Genomic DNA, 27,105 nt, shown 5'->3' on the forward strand with positions numbered 1-27,105 from the left:
TCCCAATAAATCAAGTCAATTTTATTTATAGAGCACATTTAAAAACAACAGACATTGACCAAAGTGCTGTACAGAAGTTGTGAAAGTTTACACAAGTAAAATAATAAATAACTAAATAAATAAATAAATAAATAAATAAATAAATAAATAAGAAGAGATGGACTAAACATCTAAGGCTGAATTCTTTAAAACAGATTACTATTTACAGATTATTCATTTAACTTTATTTCACTTTTAGTTTAGTTTAGTTTAGTTTAGTTAGACACTGAAAACCATTTGTCATTTACAATGACAACCTGGACAGTAGGCTTTAACAAAGCAAATAACAAGTGTACATAAGGGAAGCATTAAAAAAACAGGGTTGAAACAGAACAATGAAACAGCAGGAACATATTATACAACATTAAAAAAAAGTGTGAAGTATAATGTGCAACACAAACAGTGACATAAATATTAAAAGCAAGTGCACTAATGCTGGCTTATGGTCTGTATTGTGTGTTTTTGAATAAAGAAAGCAGCAGAATGAATGGGCTTAGTGGTGCCATTCATTTGCATCAGAAAACTGGAAAGACAAGCGAACAAAAGGGAATGCATTAATGTCTAAATGCTAGCGGTGAAAAGACTGTAAGGCAGTGTAAATTTCCCCCTACTGTACTAAAACAGGACATTGAATGCATCATCAAAAAGAACACAATGCTTTGTTCTGTGTGTCATTGTTACACAAAGGGAAGCAAAATGCATTTGCATGAAGACTGATCACTATGGAAAGGGCGATAATGACTAAAAAAAAATTATCCAGATAATTTCTGGTATTTAACGATAAAAATCACTATAGATAAAAGTTATAAATATATACATTTAAAAAAATATTTAATAATCCCAATAGTTACATTAGTCTAATGGGACCAGCTTTGTCTGTGAACACGTGAAATATAATTAAAAAAATATTGCGTTTCACAAGTTGGGATGGATGAATAGTGACATTAGTATTTATGCTTAACATTTATTTCACACAACGTGTGACATGTTTAGCTTTTATATTTCATACAAGTGTTAAATCTGACCATAAACAAATCAGTGGCTCTCTGTGGCTTTATGACAGTAAGCCATGTTCTTTTTATTTGGTCTATTCCATATAGAGTGGTTAGTCTGTGTGTCGGCACGTTAGCCTAATAGCATAGTTAGCTTTGGTTGAGTTTCCAGTTCATAATCTTTGCTGCGGGTTCATCTCTTTCACCGTGTTTGAGGAACTTTGATCTGGAGGAGGAACTTGAATCGGTTCCCTTTGTTGGATGGTTGTCTGGTTTTAACCAAGTCCTGGTCCATGATGTATCGCAGCACGGCAGCTTGAGGTAGCCGTGACGAGCACCTCACACACAGACGGCGGTGTGTGAGGGGGGCGGTGGCAGTGCACACCGTGGAGGCTCCGCAGCAGAGCTTCTGTAAACAACGCTCCGCTCCAGAGAATAAGAAGTTGTTGACAACAAACAGGGGCAGTTTTGTCCCATGGAACTTGGTTTTTAGGGGCATTCTTGGCTAAATTGAGGGACAATTGGCCCGTGGCCCTCGCTAATTTCCGACATTGGGAATTTATCGTTTATATTATACAAATTCTTACCGGTGACAATGTTTTTGACGATAAATCATAAACAATAAAATATCGCACATTCCTACAGGATCACACACTACTACAGTGTTTTTCCTCTTCTCCTGATCACTTTCAGATCAACCAACCCTGGATACACTAAACCCTGGTCATCAATTAGAAGCTGATCCTTTAATCTACTAAGAATAAATTTAATGAGTTTCTTTGGCGTGTAAAGACTATGAAGGCCTCTCAGTGTATTTGTCCTCTGATCATTCAGTGACCCGTCAAATGTAGGAATTGCACCAAACAGGATAACTCAGATCTATTTTCTAAGTGCTATATCTGACTGAATCCATCTGTATCTACCAGGAAAACCAGTGGGGGATTGTGTTCTTTTTTTTTTTTTACATTTATGCTAATACACACACACAAACACACGCAAACACTAACACAATATTACATTTATATTTCATCCAAAATGAGGTAAAAATGTTGAATTGTCTTGAGTTTTTTTCACACTATCATAGTTAATGAGTGCTGTCGTTTAGTTTTGCAATGTGATTGGATAAAGTACACCCAGTAGGCAATTTTATTTATTTATCTATTCATTTTTTAACAATTTTTCTCTCAAGTGGACCTCGTAAAAAGCACTGTGTATTTTATTTTTATTTTCCTTTATGAAAATTCCGACATCTGCTATACTTTATGGTTATTACTGGAACATTTTTTAAAAAAAAAAAAGCAATGACTGAATGAATTAGCAACACAACCATATATTTCAGTTATTGAAATAATTCCAGCAAGTTCATTTTGTCTTCTTTTTTAATAATATGTTAAGGTTTCGTTTATTCAAACAACTCTTTTTATTTTTTTCAGGTTTACTTTGATTTCCTTACATGTACAATACATGTACATGACATGTACAAACTACTGATACTAATGCAGAATTAGCCGAGATTTAAATTTCCTTGGAGCTGGAGCTGTTCAAGTGCAAAATTATAACTACTTAAATCTAGAATAGAACATCAAACTCAAAGTAATGATAGCCTGCAGTTATAAATGTATACAAATTGACTTTAATATCTCACTAGAGAAAAGTACAATATCATACAATATCAATATATAATAAATTTACAATATCATAAAAACAAGCAGTATATACTTACTTGATTCAGGAATATCATTGAATTAGTCATTCAAGTTTGCAATATTACAAGATACTCAAGTTGGTTTAAATGTTGCTCACTGAAGAAATCTGCTAATCTATCAATATGGGGTGTTTTAAAGGTGCAGTCCGCAACTCTTATAAAAGGGAGAGAGGGTTCTGAGAGTCCTAATAGTCCCTCCTATCTCCTTTCCTATCCACTGTTCTTTATCCCCCGGGCCAGAAGTGTTTAACTGGTAGCTATGATAAAAGAGCGTTAGCGGCCGTCGGATTATAACGTCACCTAGTGGAAGTGAGTCTGATTGTCAAAACAAATGTGATCACCTTTCCTTAACCGCGTGACGTCATCCACGGCATTATGGAAAAGTGGATAGGAAAGGAGAAAGGAGGGAGGGACAACATTAAGACAAATAAGAATATATAATTAATAAAAAAAATAAAAAATAACTATGAACTCTAGTTCAGCATAAAAATTCCAGCTGTTTCTTTTATATACTTACAAAAGGAAACTTACCAGTTTGTAGATCTACTCGTTTATTTTCTTTGAGTAGGAAATTAACTTTTCCACATTTACTGGAGTACAATATTAACAAAACCCCTGGAGAAACAAAACTGTCTGTTCTGATCAAACAAAAAGAAAAACTTTTTGGCTTTAACTACAAAATTACATCGGGAGAAGAGGAGGCACTGCTCAAGCATGGCGGTGGCAGCATCATGCTGTGAGGACATTTTTTTGCTGCAGTAAATTGGCGACTAGAGGGTAAGATGACAGTGATTCTTAGAGAAAACTTGCTTGCAAAAAGATTATTTAAAACTGTGTAAGTTAAAAATAAACAATTTTCTTCATTACTTGCAATCCATTATCTCAGCCTCTCAGTGTTCATTTTATGGTAAAGCTTTCCTAATGAAGCAGGTGATATTACTTTAATGCACATGTGATGTTAACTTACAAATTAATAATATCATTAACTGTGTTTGAAAAAGACAAATACATCACCATATTTCATCCCAGTAATTTTGTTCATTTATTTTAATAACAAAAACATGCAACTCACTATTTCAGTGAAAATGCGTCTTTATTGATACAATACATGAATTATCGATGACAGAAATCTGGCAAAAACATTGATATAAAACCATCTCTGCTGGAGAGGTGCTACTGAAACCAGCTATGGATGCTTTGTCTTTATTTTCCTTTCTCTCATTAACATTAACCAACTTTAGCTTTGAGTCAGGAGTTTAGATACCTTTGCACTTTAAGACTGGCTCTGCTTGCTGAGCTGATACACTAAGGGAAAAATAAAGGCATTATGCAAAGCAGATAACTCTTATGACTTCCAATTCAGTGATATTCTTAACCATGGGTATGCCTGTCTCAAAAGGATGTTACATTTTTAATTTTATTTCTAGATTTTTTAATCTTCCAGTCATCTTGCAGGGTGAGAATATGTGCACCACACAATTGGTTTCATCCAGGTGACCACTGTAATATCCATAATAGGCAAAGCCAAAACTATATATATATATATATATTTACCCAAGTAAAATAAGGGACTGCGCATGGCATTAGTAATAAAAAGGCCAAATTGATCAAGAGCAGTAAGGAGTTGCTATTCGAGTGTAGACTAGTTACAAAAGCTCCGTACTGGAGAAGACTGCCAATTACCAGCTTTATTACCCTAATAAAAGAAACATCCCAATAACTTGATGAAAAATATGCCTTTGAGTCAATTTATCTAGGACAAGATATAAGGAGCCCAATAATGTTTAATCACTGGAGAAATTATTCATGTATAAATTTGTTTAAAAGTTCCTATTGGTTGAATCAGCGTTTTTAAAGCACCACAAGAAGGAAAAAAGAGACATATTGATGATTTAGTTTTTACTGGTTTTGGTTAATAATAAACACTGAAAAAGCACTTGGACAGCTTCCAATTGAAAATATAAGGAGAAAAAAAACACAGATGCATCTGGTTGCAAAAACTAACTCAGCAGTCCAACAAAGTATTGCATGAAAAACGGTACAGGGGGTTAAGCTTTGACTGAAGGACTGAAAATACAAAAATAAATACAGTTTGCTAAAATGAGACTTTTAAATCAGTGATTGTACCATTAATAATCACATTAAAAAAAAAAAACAAACAAACAAACGAAAAAAGAACAGGCAATTATCTCTTTACAATAAGATTGAGTTTCTCATAGTTCTAAGCAGGAATACATAGAATAACTTTTACAGAAATACTACCTAAAATATACAAGCACACACACAAACATGGGTAAAGCCAACAAAAGGATTTACCATAAAAACGTAAAACAGCGCTGTGTTGTCAGTATAAGAATCTTTACATGTAGCTCCTTGGTCTGCAGCTTTCTTATTTGTAATTAAAAACTTTCCTCACACGTTTAAGTTAATACAAAAAGTTGTTTTTCTTATTTTACAATCCTGTCAAAACTTGTTTTTTTTTTTTTAAAATAGTTTTGAGTAGCAAATTTGAGAATTGCAATTATACTCTCTGAAGTAAAGGACCCTCCCCGTCAACACGAAGAAAACACTTCTGCGATAAGACAATACATTTAAACCAGGTTTGGTTAATGGAATTATTGTGGGGAAACTGGTTTCCAGTGTGCCGCTTTAAACATGAAAAGTAGCTTTTAACACAAGCCCTCGTTTCTTCTGGTTCTCTTTTTTTTTTTTTTGCACTGAAAGCAATAGGCCTGATGACAGGGTGACACCTGATGCAGAAACATGACTTAATTGTCGACTGACAGAAAAGTTATTACTATCACAATGAGAATGATTTGACAGCAATACTTAGAACATCAATAATATACTGCAGGATTTATGTCGTTTTACAGTTCGTACATTAGCAGAATGAAAAAAAAGAAAATACACTGTCAATTTATAAGAAAAATAGATCACTGTTAATAGTGGGAAAACAGTGCAAAGACTTATGGGGTGTTTGCTTGCTTTTCTGTTTTAAAAAAATAGTTTACATACAAAAAAAATAAAGAAAGAAAAAAATAAAAGGGAACAAAACAGGTTGAAAACATGGAACAACACACTTCTGTAGCGCCTGGTGCTCCTCTCCAGACTTGCTGCTTACCACTTCTCTCCAGTACCTTAATGTTTGATATCAATGGGCGTAGATGGCAGTGAGTGTTGTGGTGCGTTTGCACACTGATCTGGGTGTGTGAAAACATGCGTGTGTGTGTGTGTGTGTGTGTATGTATGTGTGTGTGTGTATGTGTGTATGTCTGTAAAAGAGTTTGCGAAGTGGTTCTCAACTCCGGTCCTCAAGCTCCGGCACTGTACAGGTTTTTGTTCCAACCAGGTCCTACAAAAACAAATAATTGAGTTTTTAAAAACCGGATATGTAATTTTGATCCTATGAGTAGTAGAGTACACACAGTTCTCTGCAGCCTGCAAAAAAATAAGTTAAAAGAGAAGATAAGCAGTTCTTCCCTGTGACAAGTGCACAACAGAGACCAACAAAGGTGCGTCGTAAAGGTAGAACGCACACCTGAGAGACCCGAGGTTGGAACAAGAACCCACTGACACGGCACTCGGACACTGGGACACGCCCTCTTGGGCTGAGACCATTTGGTGAGCCATGATGGGGGGTAAACATGCATATATTAACATATAGACCACCAACCCCACCAGTGTCGCCACATTTCTGAGAGGACTAGCTTTCACTGAGCAGTCATGGGCCACTGATCATGTGCGACAGTGTGAGGGAGAACAGCCCTTTATATATGAGCGCTGTTACTTCATCAGTTCATCAGTGAACTTTCCCTTCACCACAACACAAGAGAACAGAAACAAGAAACAAAGGTTTCAACACCAATGCTTCAGACCTCCTGCCTTACTGTTCTTTTTCAGTGTGTTAAGATCACTATTGGTTTCAATGCATTCATAAAAAATGTAAAAAGAACAAAAAAAAAAATCACAATCTGTCTGGGACTCAGAGCTCTACTGGGATGACTGGGAGTTGTCATTCTTGCTCTCCTGACTGGAGGGAGCCTTGTTGTTCCAGGGCGAGTTTGCCCCAAGAGCAGGCGAGCTGTTGAAACTGTCCTCATCCTCCAGGCCATTCGCCCCATCGAACTGCGTGTTCTCCAGACGCGTGATCAGACGCTCGTCTTCGTCACCAAACTCCCCTCCCATCAGAGTGGGCTCTCCCACCATCATCACATCCTAAAGGGGACAGCAAGGGCCGGTACATATTATCCCCATAATGCAGGGGCTACGCGGAATGATTCACTGCACAGATGGACTGTATATTTTCGTTGGTTGAGTGCAGTTTATGTCGCTTCAAATCTTGACCTACAGATGTATCTTTCTTTAAGAAAGATGAAATATTTACTGTAGAACCTCAAACCCTTTAGGGGTCGTTTTCTCTCAAATCTTAACTAAGTCGCCAGAGGAGAAAGTATCATCAGCTGTTCAGTGGTCCTTGTAGAACTGATTGCCTGCCCCTGTTCCAACAACCAGGGTCGTAGGGCCCCCTCTACTGGCCAGCAGTGGGCGTCCCTGATCCTTGAGTGCTGCATTTCAGGGATGTTCATTCCACCTCGGGTCTCTTTCACTCAATCAAGCAACCAAATAAACAGAAACACCAGTGCTGTGTAAACTGTGTGCTATGACAAAATCAGTGGTAGCTCTAAAGTCAAGGAACACGACAGCTTTACAGAGAAAAACCTGAATGTCTCACCATAAATCAAAGCTAAGTAACCCCACCTCAAGGCCCCAAAACACACAAAGGCACTACTCAAAGACTATCATTAACCTGTGGCTCTAGAGGACCAGGGACTGCCCATCACTGGTTCACCAGAGGGGGTTTGCTGTCCTAACACTACACAGCTACCCCCCAACTTTTTTCCAGGGACCTCCTTGAGATTCCTGTGTCACTAGATTCTTAAGGTTCTACGAGTCCCACCCTCCACACCCACAGATAACTTCTTTTCTCTTAATCCCTTCAAACTGTCTCTATAGTGAAATTGAACATGAGAGCTGCACATAAAGGTCATGAAGAAGTAATGCTTACAGGTACCTGGCTGGAGAGTGAAAAACTGTTGGCTGGACTCTTCTTTTTGCTGTTGCTGTTGTTATTGTTGCCACCGCCAGAACTCACGGTGCTTCCACCGGACACCTTCCTTTTTCGTCTCTTGTTCGGTGCTTGTCTGGCTGGCTCAGCTACAAAAAGAAAAATGAGGAAGCCAGAGGATATCATCCAGTATTTAAAAAAACAACTACAATTTCCTCCATCAAACTGCCATGTGGCTAGATCTCAGAGAACCTAAAACAGGACAAAACAGGTTTACAGGCAATACCTGGAGGTGCCACCATTCTTTGCCACTTCTGAAAGAGGCAGGTCTTCAGGCAGTCTCTGGGGGTCAAGCTGTATGTCTTGTGCCTGGACATCAACTCTTGCATGGGCTCCAATATCACACATAACTTCAGAAATCAGGAAATAATTGTGTTAGCAGCTCCTGTGTGGGAAACACTAGAGAACTACAAAAAGTACATTACGTTATTTACTTACACGGAGGTAGTTGAGTGTGGAGTTGGAGAGCCCGCATCTTGTAATATTTTTAGCCAGCTGATCAAGCATCTGGGGGTCCTGGTTTACAGCGTTTAAAACAAAAACAAAGCATGTGATCAGTGAGTGTATGATATGAACATTGTGTGTGCATTTAGCATGTATAATGTAAAACTCACATGCATGGCCAAAATGCTCCTGGGTAGAACTTCCCTGTGTTGTCTGATGCTGAAATGCCATGTCTTGATTCTCATCATGTCATCAAACATGAACTCTAAGTACAAACGGCCCTCGACACAAACCTGAGGATCAGAAGATTTAAGTTGAAGGAGAGAAGAAACAATCTCCTTATATTAAGGTTAGGAACACAGTTCTGTACCTGTGTGAACATGGGCTTTCCGTTCTGAGTCACCATGGTGCACTGGTCACAGTCAAGAGAAACAAAATTACTGTGGAATGACTCCTTCGGATGCTTTAAAACGTAGAACAACTCAGTGGCGCCCCCTTCAAAAATACTTCGGAAGTATCGAGGAATCAATGTTCTGCCAATGGCTGCAAGGAGGAGATGCAAGGAAAATACATCAGAGAAAAGGAACAAATGTACCGTACCCAACATTTGTAATTCAAAGATGAATTCAAACCCCTGTTTTTGCTTACTGTATCGTTTGGGACCATCTTCAAGGCAGAAGGTGATGGTGAGCATGGCATCATCTTCAAAAAACTCAGTGGTGAAAGCATCCCACCAGAGGTTGTCACAGTCCTGAGTGAAAAACATTAAACACATTAGCTAAATATTGAATTTTCTCAAATGTGCATCATTATAGAATAATGATGATGCCTTTCCAATAGGGACACTTGTCAACTGTACATGGAAGGATAGACACATACAAAAATATTTACAGGAACAAATAAATAGTTTCCAATAGCACTCTTTGCTTTGAAACAGCACAATCAGCTCCAACAACTTCAACATAAACTGTTTTTCCCATTATCATAGTTGGACAAACTCTTGTGTGAATGAAGATATGACACTTACTTCTGTCCAGTTCTGTAATCTTTTGTTCAGCTCATATATCCTGTAATCAGTCTGGTTCCCGTACGGTGTGGGTCTCCTAAAGCAGAGAACGAGATTCAACGTGTTTGAGTGGATTACAAAGTCATTTATGCCCAAATAAAGAGCTGAACTCTATTAGAAAAAAACAACTTCTGACCCCAAATAAACAGCTTAGTGGATACTCACCCCATTCCAGGCTCCATGTATGATGGTGGGTACATGGGTGTAGGCCTAGGCGGGGGGAAAAAAACATCAAGATTAGTGAACTTTAATCATTCGCTATATATTTTTTTTACTATTTTAATTTGATCTCGTTCACCTTCCTTAATAAGAATTAGTTCACAGGTTTTTCTACTTTCACTATTTCAGTGTTTTTTATGCAAAACATAAAAAAATCGATTGATTTTGTTTAAATTTGAATCTGAATAAGAACCATTTACAAAAATCTACAAAATAATCATAATAAAAAAGCAATAACACAAGCCTTTAATTTCAAACTAAATCTCTACTGTAGGTTTATATTGTAAATTTAGATGTTGCCACATGAAGGGTAGTTGCTATTATCTGGAAGGGCTGTCTAATGATTAATAGTTAATTCACTACAGGTACCGGAGGAAAAGCACCATTAGAATAAAAACCTACTACTGTGATGCAGACCTTTTTTTTTGCCAGGAAAAAAAAACTGCACCTAATTGATGTCCAAATATTTAACACTAAAAGCTAAAATAAATGACATCACTGTTGTAGCAGAACAGAGAATAAGAGAATGAGAATACACAAAAAGCTACAGTAAAATAAAAATCTAAAGGCCTGAATGCTCATGAGAATCATGTGTGACAAAAGACAAACATACAAGTAAAAAACATCCTGAATTTAAACATCCCTGTCATCTAAACAAAACACACACCCCACATCTCTGTCCAGCATGGCGCCCGGGTGGAATGGGGGGAAGCTGCCGCCGTTGGGGGGCTCCTTAGGAGAGTACAGCTTGAATGACTTTGACGAACAGCCTGTAAAGCAAAGACATAAGAAGAGAAAAAAGAGCAGAGAATTAAAGAAGATTGAGATTACTTGGGATTTAGCTCATCCAAATCACTGCATCATCCAAGGGCTGATTTCACTGAAATAAATTGCAGGCTGTTAAACCATGGTACTGTTGCTTTAATTATCTAATGCATCCTCAATCTGCTAAAAGAACAACAACACAAACCATGATGGGGGGAAGGTCGATGCTTGGATATTTATCGACCCACAGAGAAATGTAAAAACAATCAGTGAAATTAGCGAATGCAAGGTTGATTTTTTTTTTTTTTGTATTATTTGGAAATCCTCTTTAATTGATACAACCCATTGAGTTCCTAACCATACTACCAGTGCCTTTTCTGCCCATCCCCCTCTCCATACCCAAGCTGTTGTTAACACCCCTCTGCCCAGATAAAAGCATTCATGCTCAAACAATTTAGGGTGCTGGGAAAACATCCTCTGCATCCGTTCACAAGATGAAGTAACTGAATCTTGTTTTGACTATATTTTCAACACAAGCAGGTGGTCAAGGTCTGGGAGGTTAGAATGAAAAAATAACCCCTGCAAATCAGCTCATGACTGGCATGTCTAACATGCACTACAGCTGCCTCTGTGTTGGTCATAGACCGGCAGAAATGTACCCTCAGTGGAGGTGAAGATGAAGATGATGTATAGGTAATAAAATTAAGAAATTACTGCAGCAATGACTGAACAAATATGCAACATGCTTGTGTTCGTATGTGTGATTTTTCTGCTTGTAAATGAAGCATTCGGACAGCACCAGGGAATGGTTTTAATCAGATTTTTATTAAAATAATCACTTAGCCACAGTCAAATTAAAGGGAAACATGATTAATTAAAACCAGCAGGGGGAGAAACATGGACCGTGGGACACGAATAGCTAGTTTATATATATATATATATATATATATATATATATATATGTATTTTTTTTTTACAATACCTGAAGTGGATAAATAGGAACCTTACAGGAACAAAAACTTCACCAAATGTCACAGAAATAGGGAGCAACCAATGTCCTCATAAAACCTGTTACTATCTTGAACAACTCTTCCAATATCAACTTACAAACTAGAGTGAGGGCTGATCATTTTCACCTCCCATTAACTGTGAAAGTCGCCCAGTTCTGAGAAACCCAAGAATACTTGTTGATGCCTTAGCTCTGACCTCTACCCCAAACACCTCAAACCTGCCAGCCAATGGCCTTTGATGGCTTTCAGCCTTAAATAACTTTTTGTTAAATAACAAATCTATGCGATACAAAGTTAAACCATAATGAAAACCAATTTATTCACAATATTTAGTGTAACAGATATTTTTTGTATTATTATTATTCCAAAACAAAATATATAGTGTCTGCAAAGCAAGAGACAAAGCAGTGCAGCAGAAACATGATGAGAGTTTATTCTTACCTTGAAAAAGTATCAGGCCCATGCATCATAAAAAACAACCCACAAAGAGGAGCCAATCATTAAAGCATGTCTGGCTGATGCATGTAGGCTACACAATGAAAAGAACCATAATGGTCATCCACTCTGACTGAAAGTCGGATCAATGAGTGACTACAGCTTTATAGTGTCCAAGACCAATTTACCAAGATCAAAGTTACAACTAAAGGCACCAATGTTTACTCTTTAAAATAAGACGGTGTGTCCAAATTCTTCGACGCAAACAATTAGGTTTGCAGGTACAAAGGTGTGCGCAGACGTTCACCTTTTCCTACTGTAACCTTTCAGCTTCGTGTGTGGCCCATTGGAATGTTCATTAAAAATACCTGAGCCTCTAAAAAGCAGCGGGGACGAGGCGCAAACTGTGACACAGGGCCGGTGTTCAGGTACAACTAGTGACCCCTTTAATTAATGACCAACTTCCGACAACATAATCTGTTTTAACGCCATGTTAAAGTAAAATGATTTTTTTTTTATGTATTACTTCAATTTTTATGTTAATAAACATGAAAACAGTTTATAATAAATGGCGATTAAAGTGTAAATGACGCATCAATACATTTACATCCGTAATTATGAGCTACTTTCCCCTCTGGGACAGTTTAATACGCTTCAGTCCGGGGTGAATATAGTATAAAATAGAACACAAAACATTTTATAACTACAAATTTAGATAGTTAGTAAAACTCTGTTGACAAATGCCAGCCCCAGATGCCATACATTTTGCCAACACTTTTAACACCAGTGACGCAACCGGAAGTAGTAACCACTTGAAACGGTCCCCAATTCACCCATAGCACCACTCCTTTACATCTCGCAAAAAAGCATAATTGCACTGCCAAACTGTTCACCTACTTGCTAAAGTGGTGGAGTGCGCTCCCAAATTTCCATGTGCCTAAGCAACATTACTTTATATTATGTACAAATGCCCATGGCCGTTTGTTTACCTGCAGAGAAATGTGAAGCGAAGAGCAGCGAGCCTCAACACCTTAGCTCGGTGTTTCTAGCAAGCTAGCCCGCTGCTAGCCACAGCCACTGGACGGACCGATAACGCTGATAATTCACCTCAAAGAGCCCAAATAATGACACAAAGCGACGGTCCGTAAAACAGTGCGGCTAATTGTCCCAGTTCCCTTCAAGCTGGAGGCATGTGTGTTGCATATTCTGTATCATTTGGTCGGAGGACGATGCGGCTTCAGCGCTTCTCGCCCGGACCCTTTGTTCCTGCAGCCGAGACAAGGAGACAAAGGCCCCGCCTCCGTGAGCCTCCACCGCCCGTCCCGGGACAAAACAGGTCGTCCGTGCGGGACAAACAAACACAAAGGGTGATGCACGACATTATAAGTTAGCGATTTAGTTTGGTAAAAACGGTGGTTAGCACTAGGACCAGCAAACACGCCTGGATTTTCTAAGTGGACTTAATACCTTTTAAAAATATTATAAAAAAATAATAATATTCGTATTTTTTTTACAATTAACAAGTAAACACACCACAAAAACAGTTACATGTAATATACAAAATGCATTTAAAAAAAAAAAAAAAACGTAATTTCAAGAGGTTTATATTAGGGTTGTGTATTGTCTGGTATCTGGCAATACGATTCGTACCCCCGATACGATACATCCTGATAATAAAGTATAAGGTGATTATTGCGATTTTTTTTAAAAATATATGACTTAAGAAACAACTTATCTGTAAATGTGTACACCTTCATGAGAACATTATTAATGAAATATTTTATTGGCATATTTTACACTCAAAACATTGGCTTTAACATGCCATGTGCCAACAACTTAAAATAAAAAAATAACATACAATCTGACAGTGGCTTTTAAACCAACTTTGACTTTAGTATAACTTAACTGAGGTATATGCCTAGAACAATAAATAAATGCAGAAAGTTAATACTCTCTTTTTAGATTTTTTTTGTAAAAACACAAGCTGGTCAACATGCCCAGGTTTCAGCGCACTTCTTTGTGCAGTTGCAAGTTACAATGAAGGTTAAACAAAAAAATCAATATGGATGCATTTGGAATCGATCCGAGAATCGCGCGACGTAATATCGCGATATATCGCTGAATTGATTTTTTTCAACACCCCTTAATTTATATGGTTTATATCTGTATGATGACTAGGGATGGGTTCATGGGTACCTTTTGCATTTGAACTGATACGGTATCGATATGTGGTACCTGGGAACCAGTATCGGTACTCAACGGTACCAATTTTTGGTACTTTTGTGTGTTCATGTGGTAATGTTAATTTATGTAAATATGAAATCTAAAAAAAAAAATGTTCAATTTAACAATAAGCTGTGTCATCACTTAGTTCATGGTTGGCGGGAGTAGAACAAGAGTTAGTTTGTGTTCTGACGGTTGTGGTTGTGGATGCTTGTGACAGCACTGTGTTCCATTGTCCTGCTGCTCTGCATCCTGTTATTAAAAGTGACTTCTGACAAAGCTTCTGCACTCCTTACTTCACTGTGTCATCCTCACTATAATATCAAAACAACATTAAACATGGCAGTTTTAGAATTTTATATTTTGATAGAACTTTGAGATGGCTTTTGCTGTATTAAGTGCTATATAAATAAAATAAAATTGAATTACAGTTAATAACAAATAATAATAATAATAAATATTCATGCATTTTATTTAAGGTGAACGAGTGGAAGAGGCTTGAACACTTTCAGCCTAAAAAATCGTGCGTGTTTAACCCGGTGCTTCCTCAGATTACAAGTATTCCCACCATTGGCGTTGCACTTCGCCTCACAAAGATTGCAGCGAGTGTAATCTGCATCACATTTTGAGAAACGGAGCGATACCTTAGACAGCTTTCCATCAGTCATGCTCCCTGTGTTGATTGAACCCAAAGCTACTGACATCATTACTCACTTGTGCGTGCAATGCTGTGTTCATGTCAAGCATGGAAATTCACCTATTCTTCCACTTTCTCACAGTCATCAGGATGCGTTTGGGAACCAAAACATGGTACAGTTTGATTTCACGTGAATCGGTACCTGGTAGCACTGACAGAATGCGGTTGGTACAAATAAAAGTACTGACTTGTGTACCCATCCCTAGTAGGGTTTATGTTCAACCATTCCAAAAATAGAAAAAGACCTCACAGCTATCGTTCCATTGGTGTTTTTAACAGTATTTAAGTACAATAGGGTGCGTTTCATTTGGAAACCAAAAAAAACTTGAATTTACTTTCTGCTCATTACATACTGTGGATGTGAAATTTGCCCAATATAATTCATGTAAAACTGGACCTATTATTTAGCTTTGTTTCAAATGTGTATGTCCACATCAGGCCAATCAGTTAAAGGATAATCATGTAAAAAAAAAAATGCTCAAGGTTCAACACAATCTGTTGACTTTTACATTATGGATCTATCTATTATTAAATTTAAACTATTACATCCCATGTATGAATTTGGTTGAATTTGCATTTCAATCATCATTTTGTTCGGTCCTCTGTCCAATACTGAGTTTTTATCATTTAGGTACACCGGTAGATGACTAGACAGTGCTGTTATTCTCTCCTATTGCTCAGATTTTAACAAATGACTGGATAAATTATTGCATATATATATATATATATATATATATAAATATTTCCTCTAGCAGTCATTTTATTCTATTCTATTCTATATACACCGTGCAGTGTTCCACATTCATTAACCTCTTCATGTAGTCTTGGATTTAAAAGGCTTTATTGGAGTAAAATGTTATCAACTTATAAAAAATACACCATATATACATATTTCATGGCATTTTGGATTTTTTTTTTTTACATCACTTTAAAAAAAAAAAATTCAAAGGTCTTGTGAATATAATATAGGCAATACAGTGATAATAAATTTAAATTTAAAAATGGATGGGTCTTTAAATCCCACACACTTTAATACATCTATAATGAGTGATTTCCAGTTTAGGCCAGAAATTCACACAAAAATTGGTTTTCTGCCTTCATAGAGAAGAAACATCTCTATATGCAGAGGTGTAACCTGCAATCAAATATAGTTAATTTATATTATAATTACTTTTACGTAACATCTGTAAAGAAAGACGAAAAATGATGAGGAAGAAGAAATGATGTGCTCTAATAAATCCTCGGCACAGAATTAGACGAGCCTTGTGCAATTTTAACTGTAACCAACTTTGTCAGAGCTAATTAAAAAATATCGATTTGGCCGCTGACTCATTATCTCTAGTCTGTAGTGAGCTCCTATCATCTGCAGGCATGTCATCTGCAGCCTCACTTTTAATCAATAACCGCTCCAATGTTTACAAGCAATATATCTGAAGGCCTGATAACCTTTCGTGGTCTCAGAGTGCAGTTAAAGCTCATTTGTGAAGGCTTTCACTTAAGCTGCTGATCTGTTCGGTACAGTTAATAGGAGCCATTATCACAGCTGAAGGGAGTATAGAGCAATGCATTTCATTGCATTGGTAAACACATCAGACCCACAACATCTACCTCCACAGTTAGATGTAAAAATATGTACCAGCTGTAATGATATTAGAGTAAACAACACAAGGCTATCAAGGGGGAATTAAAAATAAAATATACAAAAATAGTGTTTTTGTTCTGAAAAGCTTAAACGTTTGCAAAAAACCCAAAACCTGAACGGCTCCTGGTTTTGTTACATGCAATAAAAAAAAAAAGCACAAATCAAAAGTATACAACCAAAGAAAGAGATTCAATTGTTGTGTCTGATGTGTTATTGCAGCACATAAAGAAACTCCTAAGTTGTGTTGTAATTAATTGGAAAAAGCATATTCAAAAATAGAGAAAATAGAAAAAAAAAATGTCATGTAAAGTGAACTAACGTTTTCTAGTAATAATGTTTTTTTTTTTTTTTTTTTTTTTTTTTAAATCAACATCAGAATGTTTTTTCCTCTTTAGTGCATCACTGACATCTTCTTTGTTTAATGCATTGTTTCTGCTGTAAAAGAGAGATTAGAAACAGCATCTCCCTCTGGTGGCACAGGCTGACATTTTCTAAAGAAAATTCACATGGGTAGTGTAGAGTTAAAGTACAGTAAGCGTTACACAACCATTAGGAGTTTCATTTTATTTTTATATCATGTATCAGATCATTATTAATAACATCAGCTGATTTGAATACGTTTTCTCTCTTCCTTCCTAAGTTATTAGGGGATACAAATTATTTCTATGTTGTAATGGGACTGGTTTAATATAAAATACTGAACTCAACACAATATATGTAAATCAAATGCAGAATCACACTTTAAATTATCATACAAATACACTCAAAGGGCTCAGATCAAAAAGGCAATTGGTTTAAATTTCTTTCTAATTAAAAACAGTATCATAAACAATAAAAATACAATCTATCATAGTGCTTATGTTTATGACTTTATTATCAATAAATGAGTATTATGATCTAATATTCACAATACAAAAAATAAATGCAGCAAATAACATAAAATACAAAATAAAATAAAAATCAACACTTATAAAGCACAAACGCATACACACGTCTGATGGAACTGTCAAAAACAAAATTCACACTGAATATAGAAAACAGTCAGATTTAAAATTGATGTTTTCAATAAGAAGCTGCTCATTGTAGCTGTTTTGTAATTGATGTGATCTTATCTGAGGGACAATATTTACAGTGAATCCTAAAGTAAAATTAAAAATGAATTGTTTTTAAAGCATAAGCATTCAATGTAACTCTATAAAATATTTCTGAATGACAATAACTTAAATTACTGGGAAAAATACTTGATAGACACCAAAGTCCTCGTCTGTGGAAGAAATGTTCAAATGTCTTGTTGGAAGTTCTACAATAACTTATATTCACCTATTGGCCTACAACTCCCAAGAAAAGCTAAAACTGTAGCTAATTTTTAAAAACATGTTGTAGACATTTTCACTTTCCTTCTGAAGATTGGCATTATGTCATGTGTTCCCAGCCCCTTTCAAAGCTCTCTGGTGCGATGGTTTTTATATTTTAATCCATTTTCATGTAATCATTGATGATCTGATACATGATATAGAATAGTACACCCAAACGTTGTGTAAGATCTTGTGCTTTAACTGCAACGGGGTACTTATCATAACAGTAGCCCTGCTCTTGATCAGATTCACTCTCTAGTAAATACTGTATATTAGAAGCTTTAGATGCATTGTATTATAAAGGGATTTTCCAAATGCCAAAACATAACACATTAGTAGACCAGACTTTCATGGCTCCTTACTCAAGTACTGATATGGTAAAATGCATGATTTAGAGCAGTGGTTCGCAACCTTTTCAGCCCATAACCCCCAAAATAAAGGTGCCAGAGACCAGGGACCCCCCACTATACCTGAAGGTGGTTGAACACAAACATGAACATTGAAGAACAGTCATGTGGAGACAGGTCCATCTATAAGGGGGAATAAAGGGGAGAGTTTTTTGAGGCCCATCCATAAAGTCAGCAAAATGATGGTCCATTGTTCTGTGAATCTGTCATAACCACATTTAATTATTTATCTGAATAATATCCACTATTATCCATGAAGTTTATTTTGATCTGTTCCATAGTGTAGTCATCTTAAAGATGTAAATCCTTGTTTTAATCAAAAATAAAATGAGGTAAAAGTGATCAAAAATGGTGGAAAAAGTGGTGAAATGGGATTTTAAAAACCACAGACATTGGTTAAAAGCTGCATATTAGAGTGGCTAAAAACAACAGAAAAAGTGGTGAAAAGGGTTCAAAGTGTTAATATTGGCTTAAAAGTGGCAGAAAAAAGTTGGAACAATTAGTTTCAACTGGCAAATATTAGGCATGACAAATCGTGAATGTGGTTAAATTGGCAAAAATAAATATAAAATATGGTGAAAAGAGGTTAAAAGTGACAATAATGGGATTACATATGCAACATTAGGTGGGCAAAGTGGTGGAAAGGGTTTATAAGTGCAGAAAATGTCTTGAAAGTGTAAAAAATATGCAGAAAAGGCTTTGAAATTTAAAGGAGAAGTGGCAGAGTAATGGAGCAAAAATGCATTAAAAAGAGCAAAAATATGGCAAGAAAAAGTGATTAAAAAATGTTAAAACATGGCAAGTTTGGTGTGGGTGCAGAAAAAGGGTAAAAAAATAAGCAAAAAATAGTTCAAAAAATATTCTTAGTTTCTTTAAGGCATCTGGTGACCCCATCACGGTGTCTCACGACCCCAAATGGGGTCCTGACCGCAAGGTTGAGAACCCCTGTTTTAGAGGAAGCTGACCTTCCTAAAAACCATTTAAAAATTGCAATTCTACATTTTTGCCTCTCAAATATCTTCGGAGTTTTTAAAGCTCATGCTGGTTTTGTTTAACCTGAATTCTATAAAAACAAGACATCAGAAAACCTCCACCCAGACGCTGCAGCTGCTGTTTTAAACAACAAGCACGCTGTGTATGAAATAACCACATAATGGAAAATCAAGGCAAGGTAAAAGCAACTTTTGTTAAAACCCAGACTAAAGGCAGATCCTTCTTTTGTAACATTTAACATATCTCAGCAAACAGACCTCATTAATATATCATCCTTTCTACCAATCTGGGATCCTAAAAATATCTCACACCTCTACGTCAGAAAAGCACAAAAACACGTTTGATTTGTGCTGCTACAGGCGCTGATTGTGAGTGTAACGCTGAACAGCAGAGAACACAGGCTGTAGTGATGACGATGTGTTCTGCTCTGCACCGATCTATAAATAATGAAACCCTGACGCAGGTAACAATGTTACTGGAATCTAACCCAGCTGGCAGGTTGAATACAACCACACAATACATTTACACGACACAATTTAAACTTGGCAGGAACCTCCCATATTATTATTTCTAAAATGAGCCCCAGCATAAGGATAACGTTCTATTTTAAAAACAACCTGTTTATTTCTTAAAAAGCAAAAACATATCAATCCTCAGCTCTAAATATAGGCTTGATTCAACACAAATGGCACAGATCAGTTCCTAACCAATAGCATCAAGGTAAGTGTATTCCAACAGCATCACCTTTTATCTCAGTATCAAACCTGCCTACATGTTTTTTAACCACTTCACAGCTTGTTCGTCTCTCATAAATCCGTGCAGGCTTTGATAGAAAATCCTTTCCTTCACAGGCATTTAGTGTCTCCCCCCCACCACCTTTGTCTCAACTGTGTGGCACACACCAGCTTTCTTTTTACCATCCTGTCAGCCTGCAGCAGATGTGACATCACTACGGCTCTTCTCCTCTCTGCACCCCCCCCCCCCTCATTTCTCTGACTCCCCAGCATCTCTTTCTCCCACGCATTCCTTCTTTCTTCTTGCATCTGCACAAACAGCCATTTTGATCCAGCAAAAAAAAAAAAAAAAAGAAGATCTGAGAGACTGACTGAGGCAAATAGCAAAAGGGGGGAAAAACTAAGCAGGAAAAGATACACAGATGCAGCCTTTCTGTGAAGAGCGATAAAGCCGAGGCAGTCGTAATGTTGTGTAACACTAATCCAAAAAAAAAAAAAAAAAAAACTCGCTGTTTGGCTGCCATCTTAGCTCTGCTTAAAGTCACTTTTTTTTCTCCTCCAATAAGGAACCATGTGACTTTCTGCATGAGGTAACACCACTGTTACTGCAAACTGCAGTAAATGAGGGATGAAGGAGTGATGAGGAGGGAGGGGAAAGGAAGGAGCGAGTGAGACGAGGTGGACAGAATGTGGCAGGAGTGAGATGGGTGAGGGACAGAGAGAGAGAGAGAGAGAGAGTGGTGAGCAAAAAGGAGTGCATGCTTGAGTGGGTGCATGGGAGAATGGAGGGGTAGGGGGGTGGGCGGGTGATCTTCAGCTCAGAGGCAATCTATTTTTACCATTTAGCTAGAACAAAGGATGTGATTGGCTCTGCTGTGTTGGGGCGAATCACCTTCATGTGAGGAACAAAGCCTTAAAAAGGCTGATCCACAGCAAAGCCACGACTACACAGGAATGTCACAGAGCTGTCTGGGTACAACACAGACGCAATACGTCTGTTCTTCATTACAACTTATCTTCTGCCACATGGAATCACGTGAAACCGTGTGGTGGCTTTTCAATATTTTGACCTGGTAATCAAAGTGAGACCACCCACAACCAATGAAAAGGAAAAGTGAAGCTTTGAGCGAGCGAGGCTTTGTTTTTACAAAGTTGATCTACACACAAATGAAAGGGAATGATGGCCCGGCCACTGTCATACAGGAATGTAAACAAACCACCCTTCAAACATAATGATTTACAGCACGCACTTAGGGAGGGAGGGAGAGAGAGAGTGAGAGTGAGAGAGAGAGTGAGAGAGAGTGGGGGGGGGGACCTAAAACTAGGTGTTCATCAATGCTGTAGTTATCAGTGAGATCCACAGGCTTAAACATGTCTCACCAACAAGCTGCGACTGTATGTGCACACAGTTGCTGCATGGCAGCAGGGCTCTCTGAGGGACCTTGTTTTTTACACATGCTACAAAAACATGTGGATGTTATTAGAGAGAGTCAGTTAGAGGGAAGCACACGGAGGTACAGTGGACTACAGAGGCAACATATCTGCTTCTCTGCTCAAACGTCAACCACACACACACTCACCATCATCCCATCTGATAGCCGATTGCCGATGAATCAAAGCAACCCTATTAAAATAATACAGACTCTAATTCAATCTGCATTTTCAGAGATCCCCGGAGCAGCTGCTGCGATTAAATTTCTGTCTGATACTCTCCGCAAAAATTCTGTCCTCTGGCACCCAGAGGATTTCACAAAGCAGAATGCTACCGTGAATGCAGCCAGTCTGGTTTCAGCAGTGCAAACATTTAAAATACTTTCAATCAAAAAGTAGACACTAAGTTGATACATTTTTTTTTACTAAACTCTTTGCTTCCCAGTTCTTTCTTTTCACAGTAAAATACTCGCAAGTGCTCCAAGAACAACGTGCCATAATAAAAAGGCCCAATAGCAATTATTTGTTTACGGTGCACTTGCCAAAAGATTTGAAATCAAGTAGATAATAAACGCCAAATGAAGCAAAAACATTGGTGTGCACAAGGCAAAGTTTCGAGCAGTGTATTCATGTTTATCTACAGTATTTATGTTAATACATATCATGTATATTAGCCATGTAGGCTACAAATGGAAAAATGCAGGTACACATACTACGAAAGCTTTTCTGTTTGTATTAAATTGCTTGAAATAAATAAATAGATAAATAAAAGTTGCAAAACAGAGAGTTGGCATTTACTCCTACAGATTTAGCTGTTAGTTAAAACACGAAAAGCCCTCATTATTGATAAATAACATATGATTAAAACACTTACTAAAGTTATTGTGGTTATAAAATTCAGTATAATCTGAAAATAATTCAACCGCTTAGTACATCAAACCTGAAAAGACTATCAATATCACAGTGTCTCTGACTAGAGAGGAACTCAAAGAGCTGAGCAGCAACTTAGTGTGACAGACGAGGTCTGGGTTGTATTACCTTTAGTTTGTACAGCCTTGTGTTTCAACAAAACATACATGCACATACAGTACATACGCACACACAAACACTCATTCTAACACAGCTTGACGTTGGCGCAGAGAGGCTTTTTACGTAACTCATCTTTCTGACAGGAGCCATGGAGTAGTACAGATACTGAGGGGGAGAAGAGAAGAGAGACACTTACCGGGACAAGCGCAACCTCCTACAGACATCTTCTCACATGTTGGGCTCTTCTCAGAACAAAACAGCTGCACTCAGTCCACAGGCTGCTGCTCGCAACTCTGAGGAAAACAACACAGACGGAGGGGAGGAGATATGAGAGGGAGTGGTACAAAACAGGGCATGCACACCACAACTACACTTTCTCTCTCTCTCTAGCTCAGTCGGAGACAGGAAGTTGGCAGTGGTGCTCCAGCTGCATCATTATTAGGCATATTGCAACACAAGTAAGGGAAAAAAAAAGAGAGTAGAGACTTCGATGTGTGCGTGTGATGCATGGTCTATTTTTGCCCAATGCTGCTGTGGGAGATAAACACACTCAGTAGGAACCCAGAGGCAGAGGGTCATTACTGTCAAACACACACGTATGCAACGACACACACGCCAACACACACCACTGCCTCATGCATGAGAGATCTTTATTCTCCTGCTTTCCATCTCCGTCTCTCTCTCACTGAGTCCCCCTCCATCCAATTGTTTTGCTGCTGTAAAGAGAACAATGGTGTTAATCACTACAGACAGTATCAATTAAAAATGCAAAGCCCACCTGGAGCGCAGGAACATTCGGAGACCCATGGGAGGTAGGAAGCATGCGCACACATGCACAAAAGCACCATGTAAACAGACTGAGGGTAGCTGCAGATCATGCTCTAACCCTGCTCTTTTTGTTTTCTTATTCTTATTTTATTCTGTCAATTTAATATACCCACTATGTTCTGACTTCAACCTAGTCTCTAGGGCTCAATTCCTTTTCCGATCATTCTCTTGATCGTTTCCTCTTTCCCATCCATTCCATCATGCAATTGATGTATGTACAGTATATCATATACAGTAATAGAGCAGTGATTGACTCTTTTAACCTCCAAGTCTTACTATATATTTTTTGTGATGGTTTTTGACCAGTATAAGCCCGACTATCTGAGCTCTCATGTGTAGCAAACAAGGTTAACTAGACATTTATTCTTACACTATTTATTCATGTTTTTCTAACATTTTGATTTGACCTACTGTATTATTGCACAATCAGTCAAACGGCACTAAGTACAGGGTGAACACATGAAACTAATGGACTACGAATTAAAGAAAGACTGGCAACATTGATTATATTGTGTTAAAATAAATGATTAATTATGCCCGTGTAGCCCCTGCAATGTGTTCATGCACTACTGTGAGTTTGCATAACACTGGTCAGGTGTCTCTACAATAGAAAATCCTGTAACACTGCTAATAAGTTGTTAAATACAAAAACAATTACACAAAAATGTATGCAAATAAACACAAAGGACCATACTTGTTCAGTGTTTTAGGAAGTACTATAGTAGTAGCAGTATTATAGTGTTTAAGTTGCTTGATTGTTTTTGCATGACAGCTAAATATGTCTAAATGGGTAAAAGATTGTGTTATAAGGTGCATTAGAATTTTCTTTAAGCCTGAAAGTTTTCAATTTGAAATCTAAAATTATTCCAAACATTTTGTTTTGTTTTTTGTTAAATTGCATTATTTGTTGTTTTTTTTGTTTCAATGAAGCTTGTATTAATTCAGGTGCAGTGGTAACATACTGTACATCTCTATTTGCTGTCCTCAGACCAAATTGGCAGAATCATCTTCCAAACCATATTAGCAAAGTTAATCAATTTAATTTTGTTTGTTTAAAAAGGAAAAAAAAAAAAAATCACGTCAAATAATATACTTGTCAGGTTTTTGATAACTAACAGTGTTAACTAGAACTAATATGATCATAGCTTACCCTGTCATTTTTACTGCAGGCCGCATTTGGCCCACAAGCCTTGAATTTGTCTCATGTGTGCTAGAAGCAGAGACCATGTCAATTTATGCCAAACAAAAGCTTCTTTGCTTTAACAAGGCTGTGAAAGGATGCTACAACCCACCAGCCCATCCTCTCTGTGTAGCTCCTGCATCGTACCCAGACGCCCCTGGCGAGTTAAGGCTCCATTTAACCAAGCTCACATCACTGCTCCCTGTCACTCACAGCCAACATACAAACAAAAAGATGAACAATCGTCTGCAGTTAAATGAAGGCTGACAGGTACATTCACCGCACACTGGAGTACTGGCAGAGGAACCACATGGTAAATGTCATACACCATGTCAGACACTGCTCCAAGCGACTAAACACAATGAGATACCCTGCAGGCATACAGGATTTCACCTCGTACACACCTCTGTCTTCCCTTACTGTTTGGGTTGCATCTTTCATTCTGTAACCTTTTTACCATTTACCAATCTACTTGGTATACAAGTTTAGAAGATCTTCTCTCCATAAAAAGGGAATGTATAGAGATTCAGGAAAAAAAATGTCTATTCCTATGCAAGAGTAAAGGAGATAATATAACAAGGGACAAAACAGAGGAGAGATGTGTGGATGTGATTTGGGAAATGGCTTCTGTTGATTAGCCTTTGAAGCTGAGCACTTCAATGCTCATTGCTCTCACTTTCCTTTCCCTTTGCACATACAAAGATTCCCGCTCTGGCAACCCTTCCACATGTCACTTAAAAAGCTCTCAGAGAGAGGAATGAAGTGCCCCTCTGTTTGCCCCTTGTCTCTCCACTGGGAGAACAGTGTCTGACAGACAGCAAAGCGTTTGCACACAGACATGCTGACAGACTGAGATTCATGTCCTGCGCAGCAGCAGCACACAATCACAAAAAATGCACTGATTCTAGAGATTTTTCTTATCGGGTTCTCGATCAAGTTCATGCCATCACTCTTTTGTCTTGCAGGTGCCTTGGAAATCTCCCTCTCCCTGCATCCTTTTCTTCTATGTTTACACTTCATAATCCTTGTATAGATTTTTTTTTTTTATATCAAAGCTTACCTTTGTCTTGCCTTGTTTTCTCTCTCCGCACTCACTGAAGTAAGTGTGCTCAGTTCAGGCACGCCGCGAAAACGGAGCTGGATCAGGGGAGAAAGAGAAAGACTGATGAGCAGATGAGGGTGGGAGACATTAACAAACAGAGGGAGGGAGGCAAAGCAGTGAGCAAATTGAATGATGAGAAGGAAGGAAGGAGGAAGGATTGAAGAGGCGGAGAGAAATGAGCTGGGACTTCAGTGGTATGAATATGACGCAGAGATACCTCTCCTCTTCAGCTCCATCCCTTGCTCGCCCAGAGTGTGATGAGAAAAGGAGTGTGTGTGTGTGTGGGGGGGTATCCATGGCAACGGCAGAGAAGCAGTAGATAGCAGTTAGAGAGTGCGTGCACGGACACATTGGCGTTTGTTTCTGACACACAAACATGGACATAAATCTTCCAGTTTGCACAGATGTAACAACACGCAGTGTCTAATGATGGAGTGGAATCAGAGGCTCAATGATGTGTAGGATGGTCAGAGGCAGCAGGCACCATTCTGTCCAAATAATATGACCAAATAGGACAAACATATTTCTGTAAATGTAAAAAAAATATTTAGGGCACAAGGTGGAGGACTATCTTTCCCATAGGGCACAATGGTAATCATCTTTTCCTACCCCAGTTTGACCTGCTGGTGAACCAAATGTGCCACTAGGTTTTATAAGCTGTATTCTGCATACCTTAGTGGTAGTAACAAGTGGTTTTTGTGTTGACCTTTGATCATCTGAGACAAGTCTGGCCAGTGACCTCCAAACCATAGTAATTGTAGTCCATTTTCACTTTTTAAGACCAAGCTCTATAAACGCTAGAGTTATTTGCACATTAAAAAAACAGTAAATCACGGGTGTCAAATAATTTGAGTTCAGGGGCCAAATGCGGAGCAGTTTGATGCAGGAAAACAAATAATTTCAACATTATTGTTCCCTAGTTTGCACTTCTACCTATTTAGAAATTACAAAATATGTAAGAAACCTACTATATTTAAGCAATAAGTAACGGACATCAGTCCAAACAGGATAATCACCTTAAATTTCCTAGATTTTGTGACCAATTTTTATTTAATTAAGGGAAATATTAAGTCATAATTTGAGGAAAAATGAAGGATTTTACAAGAATTTTGAGTTTTTTCAAATTTTTAACATTAAAAATGACTACAATAATGTGATATAAGCACGGGGATAACTTGTGAGCCCCTGTAAATATTAATGAGTTTCATTTACACAATGATTCATGTTTACTCAGTCATTTTCCCTTTATCCTGTGGGTCAAATTGGATGCCCCCAAAGGGACGGATTTGGCCCCCGGGCCCTGAGTTTGACACTTGTGCAGCAGATGAACAGATTCTGAAATACTCTCACTATGTTTAATTGGAACCAAAAATTTCTCTCATCATCATCATCATCAATGGGTTTTCTATATACTGCCATTTGAAACATTTAGGTAGATTTAATCATAAAATGGTTGCTAAGAGGCTTACGCATTGCAGTTTATAAATGCTGACTGATATTTTTCCATTTAGCTTGTTTCTACTGTATACTATGACAAGTCAGTGGAGAGAAGCATTTAGATTTTGTTAAATATTAATGTGTTTTTTAAATTTTTTAAATTTTTTAAAAAACATTGTGAGTGAGATTCACATGTAGAAGGGAGGAGCCCAAACTTCTTCTGGGTTATGTAAACAAATTAACAGAG

At 37.7% G+C, this 27,105-nt stretch overlaps 1 protein-coding gene across 5 annotated transcripts; it reads right to left on the reverse strand.

Annotated features, from left to right (window-relative positions):
• Nucleotides 1–4,620: 4,620 nt before the first annotated feature.
• On the reverse strand, nt 4,621–25,680 carry ldb1a (LIM domain binding 1a). 5 transcript variants are annotated; one of them, XM_028469201.1, is made up of 13 exons: nt 25,639–25,680; nt 25,380–25,456; nt 22,508–22,604; nt 10,258–10,360; nt 9,537–9,581; nt 9,333–9,408; nt 8,954–9,056; nt 8,676–8,848; nt 8,476–8,598; nt 8,300–8,377; nt 8,088–8,211; nt 7,802–7,950; nt 6,698–6,951 (listed from the first exon to the last, which is right to left on the reverse strand). In XM_028469201.1, the coding sequence occupies exons 3-13, from the start codon at nt 22,533–22,535 to the stop codon at nt 6,727–6,729; spliced, it is 1,227 nt and encodes a 408-aa protein (XP_028325002.1). In that variant the 5' UTR covers nt 22,536–22,604; nt 25,380–25,456; nt 25,639–25,680; the 3' UTR covers nt 6,698–6,726. The 5 variants fall into 5 exon arrangements, with proteins under 5 accessions (XP_028325004.1, XP_028325005.1, XP_028325002.1 ...); XM_028469203.1 differs by lacking the exons at nt 6,698–6,951; nt 25,639–25,680 and adding an exon at nt 4,621–6,088 and having other exon boundaries at nt 25,380–25,597; XM_028469204.1 differs by lacking the exons at nt 6,698–6,951; nt 25,639–25,680 and adding an exon at nt 5,392–6,088 and having other exon boundaries at nt 7,808–7,950; nt 25,380–25,593.
• Between the last annotated feature and the right edge of the window lie 1,425 nt (nt 25,681–27,105).

Source organism: Gouania willdenowi, chromosome 15, assembly GCF_900634775.1.
Source record: "Gouania willdenowi chromosome 15, fGouWil2.1, whole genome shotgun sequence".
Lineage (NCBI taxonomy): Eukaryota > Metazoa > Chordata > Actinopteri > Blenniiformes > Gobiesocidae > Gouania > Gouania willdenowi.